General features: G+C 45.0%; 1 protein-coding gene across 1 annotated transcript in view; it reads right to left on the reverse strand.

Annotated features, from left to right (window-relative positions):
* The window catches only part of ADAMTS10 (ADAM metallopeptidase with thrombospondin type 1 motif 10), a 283135-nt gene that overhangs the window by 229118 nt on the left and 40205 nt on the right, over positions 1 to 13812 (reverse strand). Inside the window, exon 2 of the mRNA XM_078668321.1 lies at positions 1136 to 1492. Within this exon, the coding sequence (XP_078524447.1) occupies positions 1136 to 1232 (97 nt within the window). The 5' untranslated portion in view covers positions 1233 to 1492. The remainder of the gene's footprint in view (positions 1 to 1135; positions 1493 to 13812) is intronic.

The following is a 13812-nucleotide window of genomic DNA, read 5'->3' on the forward strand; positions in this document are numbered from 1 at the left end:
TCTAAGAAAGTTATATTTTCAAAGGATTACACTTTGGTGTGGATATCTTTCAAGAAATGCTGACAAAATTCATTCAAATGTTTTGGCTTGCATGGCTTTACAATTTGTATATCCATTGTAAGTAGGTAAAATACGATGCATTCCTTTATTTTTGTAAGCCTGACCCAAATTACTTAGGGAGAAAAGTATTGTCTATTGGTGAAAAGTGTGTGACCAATGAATTACAGTTTTCTTCATTCTATGAGGATGTAAGGTTTTTTTGGGGGGGGGGGGGGGGACAGTACTGGAAATGCATCACAGTGTGCTCTGGTGAACTCCTAATTTACAAAGATATGTTTCCACCGTACCACTAGGCAGACGAAAATCATGTAGTTCTAAAAGTTCGCACTACGCAAATTTTGTGAAATTTATGATCATGTAATTTCAAATTAAAAAAAGTTCTTTTGTGATACCAGTAAACAACATTATTTTCTCAAAGTAGAATTTCATTCAATAGTCTGGGGGGAAAATCACAATTCCACATACATCCAGACTGGCTTGGATTTAAAATGGATAGACCAAAAACCAATAAAACTATTCTAGACGTGCGCCGCATTTCCCTTTTTGTTTTCACCATCATTCTATGCTGTCAGTTTTTTCATTGCACTTTGAAACAATCGAGATGGTGACTCCGTGAGGTAAACACCTATTGCTGACATCTGTTGTGACCGCAAAGTCTAGGTAGGGTTCCAGCTTGGTAAAGTTTGCCTTTAACTTTTCCATGATCGGAGAATGTAGTCCTCTTATGTTAAACAGTAGCCCCTCATAGTTGCAGCACTAAGAGTTTGCAAATACTGTGGTAGACAAGGCTAAACCAAAAAACGAAACAATAACAAGTCAATGGTAAGCAAAACAGAAGCAAGTACCACAAAGTGAGCATGACTGCCCTGTACTCTTACCCTACTGCTTTTGCTGAGTTATAAACTTCTGAAACTGTTTCTTAGCTTCCCAGCACTCTTATTTCAGTAACATGCACTACCACTTGCACTTTCCACCATAATGGTCTTCACAAGAAGTTGTCATGAATACTGTCACTTGCACACAATTCTTACCCCCAATAGATTGAAACAAATGGCAGCAAAGGGGCATTCCTTACCTTGCGACTTGTGCGGCGGACTAGAGCGGTTCCGGAACCTGCCCGCTGCAGCCAGGGCAAAGACCCCTGCCAGAAGGAGACCCCGCACAGTTTCCATGGTGAAGGACCGCAGGCTCAAGGCAAGCAGTCTTGTACCAAGCCTGACTTTTTCGTCCCAACATATTTCTTGCCCGACTCGTGGTGCCTCATTTCGCGAGTGGAGTGCGCAGCCACCCCGTAGCCATCCTCGGCCAGTCTGGGCACTTGTGGCCTTCACCCAGGAATGCCGGGTCGGTCGCTCCGTGTAACGCAATATCACAGATCTAATGGCTTCAGCATCTGCTAATCTGAATCAAGTGATCCGTGGACGTGACCCTCCTGCCAGGACAAGAAAATAAGGGCAGAACGTAAGGGAAAGTATTTCAAGAACACTGACAAATCACTGCACTTATCACAACTTGCAGAGAGTTTAGTGGGGAGGGGATTATTTTGCATCAATCTAATTTTGGCTTGATCTAGTCTGATTGACAGATGGAATACTCCAAGCTCAAAGAGCACTGGTGGAAATCTACTAGTTTGCCTGATATGAACCACTTCGAGTGGCGCTCACACTGGTCAGTATAACAGGATGTAATAGTGAACAGTGGCTTTACCCATGCAATTGAGGTCTTAAGAAAATGTTTCATTACAGAATGGGCAGCTTCCGGCAAACTAACCAGTTGTAGACCAGTTAGTAAAGCTCGTTGCACAAGACAGTGGAGGACTAGGTTATTGGGTCTCCCAACTATTGTATGAGTGGGGGCTCTGTCCAATAATACAATACAATACAATAATAATTTTATTTGTTATGGAACTCCACTGGAGGTCCACAAAAATACACCAGTACTATAAAAAAGACATACTTTAAAATGCATTTTTTAAAAGAGTACACTAATAGATTAAAAGGAGCACAGGAGGAGAGACATTCTTATTATACAATGAAAAATAATTCGATGTCAACCATTAGATGATACAGCATACAAACTAAACTTTTAAAATGTCCTAATAAATGGCCAGAAATGTTTTAAAACATTGAAATATCCTGTGACAAACCATTTCATTTGGTGAGGACAAGATAAATGTGCAGGCCTCCTGTGCAGAATGAATGTTAAATGTAATAAATGATGGTCTTAACCCCTTAGCTGCGGCGGCTATTCCGCCGCAGCGCTAAGGGGGAGGCGGGGCCGCATGGCGCTCCCGTACTAATGATGGAACCGCTCCGTCACGGCCCTCGGGTGGGCTGTGCTTGTGACAGAACGGTTCCGTCACGGCCCCGCCCGCTCTTTAGAACGTCAGCGCAGGCGCAGAATTTGCGCCACGCAGGCGCGGCGAGCGGGCCGTGACGGAACCGTTCCGTCACCAGCACAGCCCACCCGAGGCTCGTGACGGTACCGTTCCGTCATGAGCACGCAACGGTTAAAGACATACGCCTGGCCCTTTGTAGTTCCGGGCACACAAATAGCACATGGTTGAGATCCTGAATTCGTAGATAACATAAATTCACAAATTCTCTCCTCTCTTGGTATATTTCCCCATATACCAGGAACTTCTCTTAAAGGCAGCAGGCTGGTTCTCAAAAGAAGTATCAGTCTTCTAATCCCATGTGGAAGATTCCATGTTAAATAAGGCTCCGTCCACTTAGTCGGAGGCCAAGGAAGGCTTTAGATGTGTTTGTGCTGTCACCTCGTCGCCCGCCACTATAATGGCTCACATTTACCTTTCAGTGTATTGCATCACAAGCTTCTTATGCGGCCTTAGGGTGTGTTCATACCATGGCAGCTTCCTTCCTCTTAATCGGTTTAGCTGGACCAACAGGAGGTTTCTTTACTACCTGTTCCCTGGTCCCTGTTCCCTGGTGCAATTGTAGGAAAGAAACATCAAGTGGTTAACGCCTTACAAATAAGCACTGGCAAAGCTAAATGGTCACTCTCTAGCTCAGCGGAAAAGACATGGTGCTAATCTGATGCTTAAAATCTCTGCTAGAGAAACAGACATTTGAGGTGAGCAGACTCAAGAGTGTCGGTGGTGCTGTAGGGTGCTCCAAATAAAGGAGCTGCTCTCCACATAAACCTAGGAACTACCCAGAGTTCCCTGCTTCCTTTATTTAATAATGTAATCGGCACTATAAGTCTGAAAGGGTATTGCCTTGATATATTTATTATTATGCATACAGTCTCAGCTTTCTTGTGAGGTAGGTCAATGCCTTTTACATTTGGGCTACTATGGTGGTGTAATGTGTCTTTACAACATGTCATATATGCTAATTAGTCCCTACAATTAATTTCTTTTATGACCTCTGCCCTGTTATAACCCACAGATACGTGGCGTGGTGGGGGTGTGTGTTTGGGGGTACCATTACTTCATGCCACCTCACCCGAAGGGGACCTTTTGACTAAAAACACTTATTTTGATTCCTGCACCATGAACAGGTGGCCTGGCTGCCTTCCACACACAGGCAGTAAGTGGACCTCTGGGCACAGAGCCAGGTAGTGCAGCCAGGGCCACGCTGACTGGCTGGCTCTGTACCACGGCATGCAAACCCAAGGAGGACCAGAGGGTGGGGGGCAGGGTACAATACTGCTACCTGTGTGAGGGAAAGGTAATGGGTTTAAAGCTAAAGAAAGGCGATAAGTTTACTCATCGCTGATCCCGTGCACAGCTGTCTGTATAACTACATTAAAGACAGACTGGGAAGGGGATATCGGCATGGAGTTAAGGGAAGGGGACTGGATATATATATATATATATATATATATATATATATATATATATATATATATATATATATATATATATATATATATATATTAGGCAACTGCAGGAAATGTAATGCACGCCTGAAACGTAGACATTATAAATGTGTGCATAGGGATTACGTCACTCCACAAGTAATACATAGACTAGATCCATCTAAGTCAGAAAAATTCCCCAAATGCAGAATAACAGAGGGAACCTATATTCACATGTTGTGGAAATGTCCTGGTGTGAGAGCTTTTTGAGTAGAGAGTATTCAGACCCAAGGGATACTAACCAACCAACAACTACAGCCAACAATGCAGATGTGTTTGCTGGGACTAGTCATCCATAATAAACACATTAAATATGTGGAAAGGGTGTTGGAATTAGGGCTCACAGTGGCAAAGAATTGTCTAGCCCGGAGATGGATGACCAAAAGATTGCCCACACAGAAGCAACGGTTATGGGAATTTGCAAAGTGGGTACGGGCGGAATGCGGGGTACGTCGTAGGTCGATTTACAGCGGAGTGGAACAGTGATGAAAGGTGGAATGGGACTTAGTAGAAGTCCGACTACAACAGAAAATGGGGAGCGCTGAACCGAGAAAAGATGTAAAAGGAACAGATGACTAATACTTTCCAGATGTGTCTGATGTTGATCTGCAGTAATATGATGTGAAGATACCAACTGTGCGGCCTAAGTAATCCAAATGTTATGTATGGACTTTTATTCATATGTATATGGTGTGACTCACATCTCTACCCTTGTTTAAGGGGGTAGGGGGACAAGTAACTGAACCGTAATGTTATCTTGTTCCTAAAATCAATCAATACATTTATCTTTTTTTTTTAAAGAAAAAGGTGATGAACATGTAATTGGTTAAAGAATAAAGAGGGAGGACGAATACTATTTCGGAACTGTCGACTAGACTATCATGGCGCTATGAATTGAAAACTCATTAGGTGGAAGAGGTGTGGCGCAGCGGCCAGGGTGCCTGACTCCGTAACACTGGGTTTATGGTTCGATCCCTGGCGCCAGGCACAATGTGACTCTGGGCAATAGCTCGCTTAATCTTCCCGACGGCCCCCAGCGCCGTGACACCTCTCCGGGGGTAGCTGTGCGCTCTACAAATGCTGGTATTTCAATTTATTTCAAATTCGTCACAAACCATCGCTTTGTCCCACCCAAAAAAGGGGGCCAAAAAGTCAATTTTAATGCAGAGCTTTCCAGCTGTATTAGCTGTAACAGCTACAGGCCTAATTTAGAGACGATTCTGCTGGTCATAATCTGTACACGGAGGTTTATGTTCAATGAAGATGCTTAAAAAGTCCCAAGACAGGCCACCTGACTGAGGTAAATCCATAAAGAAACATGGCCACCAATGAAGCCTTTTGTTTTCAGACGTTATCATTCCTCACAACCTGATTGGCTGCCAAACGTACGTGCTTCCTAAGCAAGCTTAGGCCTTTGAATGCATGAAGTATTGCAAAGGGCTCTTTAAATAGAGCCTCCTCACGTCACAGACCCCCGCCCCTCCTCCCCCCGTCCCCAGGACATACTAACGGGGATTTATGTACAAGCTCGCTCCTGTATCCCTAAGTGCGCCGGGGTGACACGTGACCCACGTTGTCTGTTAGCAGGACTCGTATATCAGATGGAAAAATGAAGCATTCTCAATTTGACATCTGCTACGCGGCAGGCAGGCTGATAAAATATATCTAGCAACCACCGCTCATGTGGTCAGAACAGGAATTTAAAATGCAGCCACTTATATCTGGCCCTCGCGGAAACGTTCCAGTTCAGCCACATTCCGCTCGGAATCTGTTAGGGCAGAACTGACATATTTCTCCCTAAATCTGTCTTCCTTGGCGCACGTGAGCCGAACAGCTGCCACGTGCAGTCCTGTCATGGCAGATGTGGCGCCTTCGAGGAAGTCCTGGTTTTTAGCCAATACCCCCATTGCATTCTGGGATTGTCGTTTCGCATTTCACACAGTGAGCCATGGCTCACATTCTAAATGCCAAGTGAAGTTTGGTAAAAAAGCAAATTTAGAATTGACAAAGGAAGCCCACAGCATCAGGCAGCTATGGAACGAAACACACAAAATGAAGGACAGAATGTTGCACAATGGCAAAACATTCACCCCCAGTCACAGATCTGGGTTTAATCCTTCGTTATTTTGTTCACCAAGCCACCCCAGTTCAGACATGGCCATATGCAAATCAGTCTTGACCCTGTGCCTCATGGGAACAGTCCAGACCGAACTGCCAAGCCATGTCTTTCCTGGACCGGAATCAAGCATCCAAGGACCGGTTTCTGGCTATCAGCCGTCTTCAGCCAGGATAGCTTGACTCCAGTGGCATAGTGAGCACGGGACCCACGTCTGGGCATACCCTTCCCGCATATGGAACGAACCCTGGACGCCAACCGGAAGTTGCAAGTGAGATATCTGCCCCAATTTCCTTGCTATGTATTTATTTGTTGTTTTATAAAGAGCGAACTCCATCCAACCGTGGTTCACAGAGCAGTAGGAGAGAGCATGAGGCAAAAGCCAATCTTGCTTTGAGCAGTGACAAGCAGAAAAGATGGACTACAGGACAATATTGCTCGGAAACTACACAGCCTTTGATTTTATTGGCACGGTTTCTGGTCCCCATGCACTCTGTTCTCTAGGTCTATTCAGGAGCAGGTTGTTTCATGTGCATTCCGGGACTCCTAATCCTGACAGTGAGATTATAAAACTAGAACTCCAAGTCCCAGAATCCTTAGAGAGAATCTAGCCCGGATGAGATATTTACGCTTAGGGAGCTTGATAGGGTGACCAGGCGTCCCCATTTTGCCAGGACGGTCCCTGTTATTAACCAGCTGTCCCAGCAAATTTCAAGAAATTTAGCTCATGTCCCCGTTTTTGGAGAGGGTCGACTGAAAACAGTGGGAGGTGTTTTTTATGTTTTATAAAGCAGGGATAGTTAGCAGTTGTTTCAAGAAAGCAATTTAATTAACAGGCAAGCTACTGGGTTTAAAAATTGCATTTTATGTATGTTCTTGCTGCCTGTTCTGTAATTCTCTGCTGAGGAGCGCTCTCATCGCTTGAAGTAAAATTGTAGTCCTTCTTCTATTTTTGTGAAATGTCCCAGTTTTTGGCTTTAAAATTCTGGTCACCCTAGAGCTTGAGGGCTGTGCGCCTGGTCTCAAGGCTCAAGGGGGCAGTAACAGAAAGCAAGCAGGACCCATAAAGAGTTGTTTTCAATCTAACATTTCGGTTCCTACCATTTTTCTAACTCTTTACTAAAACTAGGGGACTTATTGGGAGCAATGCACTTGACAAGGAGTTTCAAACATATGAAGTAACTGAGACTCAAAGTGTTCATGATGTCACTTCCGCTACAGGAATTTTGATTAGCTCACTTTGTTTTTTTACTTCTCTGGTGTTTGTGAAAGGTGGGATAAAAATATCTCTGTAACATGATGGTCCTAAAAATAACACCAAATCAATTTGTGCTAGGTATTTCCCAAGAGATTCCTTGGTTCGAGTGTGAGTCGCTAGTCTAGTCCAGATTTTTTTTTTAAATTCTGGACAAGTAGACCCAGTGTTGAAATGGGATACACAGAAAAGTCCCAGAGTGAAAAAAAAACTGGACAGGACTGAACAAGGCTCACACACTGACCTGGGGAACTTGAGAGTGTAATATAACTAGTTGTGCAATAGCCAGTTGGGCCCGATCCATAACCTTGTGCTTCTCGACTAGTGTCAATGACACTTTACATTATGGAATAGCAACATAAGGTTTCCATTCTAAGTGCAATCTTACAAGTCCTAGAATGCTTAGCATAACTGGAGTGGTGGTGAGTGATAGGAATATGGCGCCCCAAGATATTGTTGTTTAATATTTAGTTCTGGCTCCTATTTAATATGGTGCAATCAGGTAGGGATAACCACCAAGTCCCCAAAAGTTGTGGTCAAATGGCGACTGATACAGTAAATGTTATTCCTATGCACATGTTTGTATGAATACAGACATAAGTGGTACAGTTTATGAATCAAACTGGTATTCGTTTTTCATTGCATGGTAGTTTTTTTCCAATTTCTTCAGTGGAAGGTGTTTGTTCGCCCTCACGTGATTCCTGAGGGTCCCAGCCAACATGTGTTTCGTCGCGTAACAGGGAATAATCCAGCGACTTCTTCAGGGATAATAACTTGTCTTTATAGTTTCTTTAATTCGGTGATATTTCAGACCTGAATTGCGTTCTGTGGAGTGGTCATAGACTTCGTATCTTTTTTTCGATCCCTCTGTTAAAATCTGAGAAGTGATATTTTATATTCGATGCCCCACACGGCATAGAATTTAGTTCTGATTGTGTCTCGTCGTCCTTCGGGTACGGATACCCGGGGAGGGCGAACAAACACCTTCCACTGAAGAAATTGAAATAAAACTACCATACAGTGAAAAACGAATACCAGTGTGATTCATAAACTGTACCACTTTTGTCAGTATTTAAACAAACGTGTGCATAGGAACAACATTCCCATAGCATAACCGAGTTAAAAAAAAAAGACAAAAACAGGACTTGCTAAAGATCTCAGATACGAAATGAAGACATGTATTGGCCTCTACAAATTTCCTCGCTTTGTGCAAATCTTAACATGTTCACGTAGTGTCATGGGTCCTTGTAAATGTGTTTTGTGGCCAGTTTAAAGTTTTTATTCATTTAGACTGGAATAGATTACTGTAAGGAAAAATCTGTTCACATGTGGTTTCTTTTAATCATACAGGGTTAAAAGGAGAGCAGGACTCGCCAAATGAAGGTCTGTAGAAAGATGGAAGTTTGGCCTTTTGCAACACAAGTGCATTTACTCCTGTCCATACTGGCTACTCTTTAGAACTGGCCCAGTTAAAACTCCTGTAGGTCCCTTCTTGAACAGAAGAATTTTGAAGATCTAAGTAAATGAATGCCGTGTGCCGTTCAGGGTGACTCACTTCATGACGCCATGTTTGCTACTTTGGTGGATAAAACCGGTCCTCCTAAAAACATCATCTGACATGTAATTCTATTTTGAAGCACAGATAAACTTCTATGGTTATCTCCACTCTATGAAACAAACCACCCCTAAAACTAGTAAGGATTTGCATGCATGACTGCATCTGTTCTCATAACCTCAGTAACACTCCATTCTTCCGTGCAGTGATGTCCCCGTTGTTCATCACCAACTCTTTATTGCACCCCAATTTTGTATGAACTAGTTCTCCAAAAATATCAAATCCTGTGACAAGGCTATGCCATCTGGACTGGAGGTGAGAAAAAGTTCTCAGTGAAAAATTTGACAAATATTACATCCAATTTAAACGAATCCATCAAAATCATTGAATACGGTGCATAGTGAAGCCTACTACCATTCAATCTCCAATTGGAAGGAACCTTGCTCACCAGGTACAGGAGCAACCAGAGGGAATTTGAGATAGGCGGAACTACACCAGATTTTCAAGACAATTCATGACTATGTAAATTAGCCTAATCTAAATTATATGCATGTTACTATATCACAGTTGGATATATCTATGTGAAAGACTACGATACATGGCCTGCACAGTATGTGGAAATATAAAAATCAAGAAGTCAAAAGGAAAAAAGATTCCAAATTAGTCTGTACAGTATTAAATGAAGCTAATGAATTAACCTGTGACTATGTCCCACTACCCAGTTCCCCAAATTATGTGAAAGAATTGGGTCCTCCTGGAGTCACACCTGATTTGTGCAAATTTACGCACTGTTCCTCTTCATCTAGAATCTTGCCCATGGTACAGGAATGAGCTGTGATTAGACCTGTGATGAAAACACTGCTTTACACCATGAAGAGTTAGGACTTCATTGGCCCGAATCTCACCACTTTTCCCTTAAAGTCCTTGAATGCTTGTCAACAACCCTCTTTCAGGGCTTTGACAGGAATCACCACATTCTGGAGCAATTTCAGATAGGTTTAGAATTAGCACTATCTGTGTGCGATTCCATGATAAAGGAGGTGATTCAGCTTCGTCGGTCAGTACAATTTAACTCTGGGAGTAGTTAGTGAAGTAGCGCTACGCGAAGTGCACTTCGCAAGCTACGCGTAGCACTACGCGAACTGCCTAGTACCCTGTTTGCACTGTGCAAGATGCTGTTTTCAATGATTGCCCAGTGCGGACAAGCATCCGGCACTGTGCAATCATTGAAAACGGCATCTTGCACAGTGCGAGCTGTAGTTTTCTGCTGCCCGAGTAGATTTTTACTAGAGCGGCAGCTTTCTCAACGCTGACTGGTAGTTTCTCATTGCGAGCGGTCGCGAGCATACGTGACCACTCACAATGAGAAACCTGACCTCCCCGCGTTCAGAATCTCGCCGGGAGGTTTATTTTCCACGCTCGCGATCGGCAACTTGATGTTGCTGATCGCGAACGAGGAAAAAGTCTCGCCAGGATGTCATTTTGCTTGCTAGCGGTCGCCAACTTGACATTGAGGACCGAGAGCAAACAAAAAATGACCGCTGCACTATGCTACGCGTGTTTGCACTGTGCTACGTGCAGTTCGCGTAGTGCAAAGTTGCGCAAACTTCGCAAACTACGCGAGCGTAGTGCTTTGCCTAGGGTTAAATTTAACACGGCTTACCATCCATTCCTGCTAAAGCACCTCTTAATATACATAATTCAGGCATTAGGCGAAACAATGGATGACTCCTTTTCAGTGCTGATAGATAATTAGCAAACTGCTCACCTCACTTTTCAATGAGGCTCCAAAGTGTCAAGACAGAGTTGCCCCAAGGTTCAATCTTTTGTCAGTTCTATTTAACATCTATAGGAAACCTTTGACTACAATCTTTGTACAATATTTGTTAATCCAGACGACAAGAATAAGGATCCAAGTGATGATATGAACTGCTGGAGTTTGATTAGATAATGGATGCTCGCAAAATATTTTCTTTAGAGTCGCAACCAACAAAAAAAAAAAAGGAAGTGTTACAGGCTGAATCCTTCCTGCTGACATCTGTGGTTGACTATCTTGAATCTACTTAAAGTAATCTGGACATCATCCTGGAAGGAAAACTGAGGTTAAATTCCCTAAACAGTGCAAAATCAAGTAGTTGTGCGTACCATCTTAAACTCTTAAAAAAGACTATACTTTTTCAGTCCCTCCACCTAAAATTAGGGCCACAATTGAACCTGTAAAGCATCATATAGAATACCTTGGTGAAAATGATCCGTAATCCCACAGACCAGTGTTCCCGTGCCATCACAAGTATGGCCATCAGCAACAGTGTGAACACTAAGATCTTCAACGCATGTCAAACTCGGCACCCATGAATTTAGATAAACAATATCAGGTTGCAGAGTCTTCGGGATACAAGCTGTGAACATGTTGAATGCCCCGGTGCTGATGCTGTTGTGAATCACACTACAGATTAAGTAAAAGTCTAAACACTTGACTCTTCAGCCAGTAGGACCAGCATTTACTTTTTTTGGTATATGCAATTGTGTTTTCTATCTTAAGAATTCATTTCCAAGAAATGTTGTGTTGGTAGACTAGAAAGTAATGCTACACATCAATCAATCAATCAATCAGAGCATTTGTATAGCGCACTACTCACCCGGAGGGTCTCAAGGCGCTGGGGGGGAGGGGGTCCGCTACTGCTCGAACAGCCAGGTCTTGAGCTGCTTCCTGAAGGCGAGGTGGTCCTGGGTCAGGCGGAGGTGGGTCGGAAGGGAGTTCCAAGTCTTGGCGGCCAGGTAGGAGAAGGACCTTCCTCCTGTGGTGGATCTTCGGAGGCGGGGGACGGCGGCGAGGGCGTGGCTGGTCGATCGAAGCTGGCGTTTGGGAGCGTAGAAGTTGAGGAGGCTGTTGAGGTATCCTGGTCCTTGGTTGTGTAGGGCTTTGTGTGCGTGGGTGAGGAGCCGGAAGGTGATTCTCTTGTTGACCGGGAGCCACTGCAGGTCTCTCAGGTGTCCGGAGATGTGGCTGCGGCGGGGGATGTCCAGGATGAGTCGTGCTGAGGTGTTCTGGATCCGCTGGAGTCTTTTCTGGAGTTTGGCGGTGGTTCCGGCGTAGAGGGAGTTGCCGTAGTCCAGACGGCTGGTGACGAGGGCCTGGGTGACCGTCTTCCTGGTCTCGGTGGGGATCCATCGGAAGATCTTGCGTAGCATGCGCAGGATGTTGAAGCACGACGAGGAGACGGCGTTGACTTGTCTGGTCATGGAGAGGGAGGAGTCCAGGATGAAGCCCAGGTTGCGTGCGTGGTCAGTTGGTTTGGGTGCGCTGCCCAGGGCGGGGGGCCACCAGGAGTCGTCCCAGGCGGAGGGTGAGGATCCCAGGATGAGGACTTCCGTCTTGTCCGAGTTCAGTTTCAGGCGACTGTTCGACATCCATTTGGCTACGTCTGTCATCCCTTCGTGCAGGTTGGCTCTGGCGGTGGCGGGGTCGTTAGTGAGGGAGAGGATCAGCTGGGTGTCGTCGGCGTAGGAGATGATGTTCAGGTTGTGCTGGCGTGCGATGGCTGTGAGGGGGCTCATGTAGACGTTGAAGAGTGTTGGACTGAGCGAGGAGCCTTGAGGGACGCCGCAGATGACTTCGGTGGCTTCCGATCTGAACGGAGGGAGGCGGACTCTCTGTGTCCTTCCGGTGAGGAAGGAGGTGATCCACTCCAGTGCCTTCTCCTGGATTCTGACGTTGCTGAGGAGCTGTACTAGGGTATGGTGGCAGACAGTGTCGAAGGCCGCGGAGAGGTCCAGGAGGATGAGGGCCGCTGTTTCTCCGTTGTCAAGCAGGGCTCGGATGTCATCTGTAGCTGCGATCAAGGCGGTCTCGGTGCTGTGGTTGGCCCAGAAGCCAGACTGCGAGAGGTCGAGGGAGCCGTTCGTCTCGAGGAAGGCGGCCAGTTGCTTGTTGACGGTCTTCTCGATGACTTTAGCCGGGAACGGGAGCAGCGAGATGGGGCGGTAGTTCTTGTGGTCGGTGGGGTCGGCTGATGGTTTCTTGAGTAGAGCGCTGAGTTCGGCATGCTTCCAGCTCTCCGGGAAGGTAGCGGTGTCGAAGGAGGTGTTGATGATGTCCCGCAGGTGGGGTGCGATGACAGCGTCGGCCTTGTTGAAGACGTGGTGAGGGCAGGGGTCTGTCGGGGACCCTGAGTGGATGGAGTTCATCGTGCGGATGGTGTCTTCGGTGCTGATCGGGGTCCAGGCGCGGAGGGTGGTGGTGGGGGGGCGGTGGTTCGGTCGTGGCGTGCGTCGGTTGAGTGCTGAAGCTGTAGTGTATGTCCGCGATCTTGTTGTGGAAGTAGGAGGCGAGGGAGTTGCAGAGGTCTTGCGAAGGGGTGATGTCGTTGTTTCCGGCGTTGGGGGTGGAGAGCTCTTTCACGATGTTGAAGAGTTCCTTGCTGTTGTGTGCGTTATTGCACATAACATGCAGGTGTGTCCCTTCATGCCTACATTTCCCTTATGATCTATATGGTATTAAAATGCCTTTTTACTAAAAGTAGACTCTGATAATTTTAACAGACACAAAGCAAATATAAATACAGATCAATTATCATAAGTAAAAAAAATAAAAGAAGGTATAGTATCTCAAGAGTTTAACTATATAACTATATAAGGTCATCAATCATTGGATAGTATTGATCATATGGTGTTTGTCATACATATATTCATCATTGACTTATGTTCCCAACAATAAACTGAACAATGCAACTTTTAGAGTGACTTGCAAGGACCTTCCAAAATAAAAACTCTAAAGATTTCTACAATTATTTAATTGCCTATTTCCCACACGCAAATCGAATCCGCCCCTTTAGACAGGTGCATTGAAGATATGGAGCAAAAAAACAAATAATAGCACCTGGTCTCTGTATTGAATCCCCCCCTTGCTGAAAACACCGTCAATTTGCAGTCTTTTAGAGGACA

The sequence above is a fragment of the Lissotriton helveticus genome, chromosome 12 (genome assembly GCF_964261635.1).
Source record: "Lissotriton helveticus chromosome 12, aLisHel1.1, whole genome shotgun sequence".
Lineage (NCBI taxonomy): Eukaryota > Metazoa > Chordata > Amphibia > Caudata > Salamandridae > Lissotriton > Lissotriton helveticus.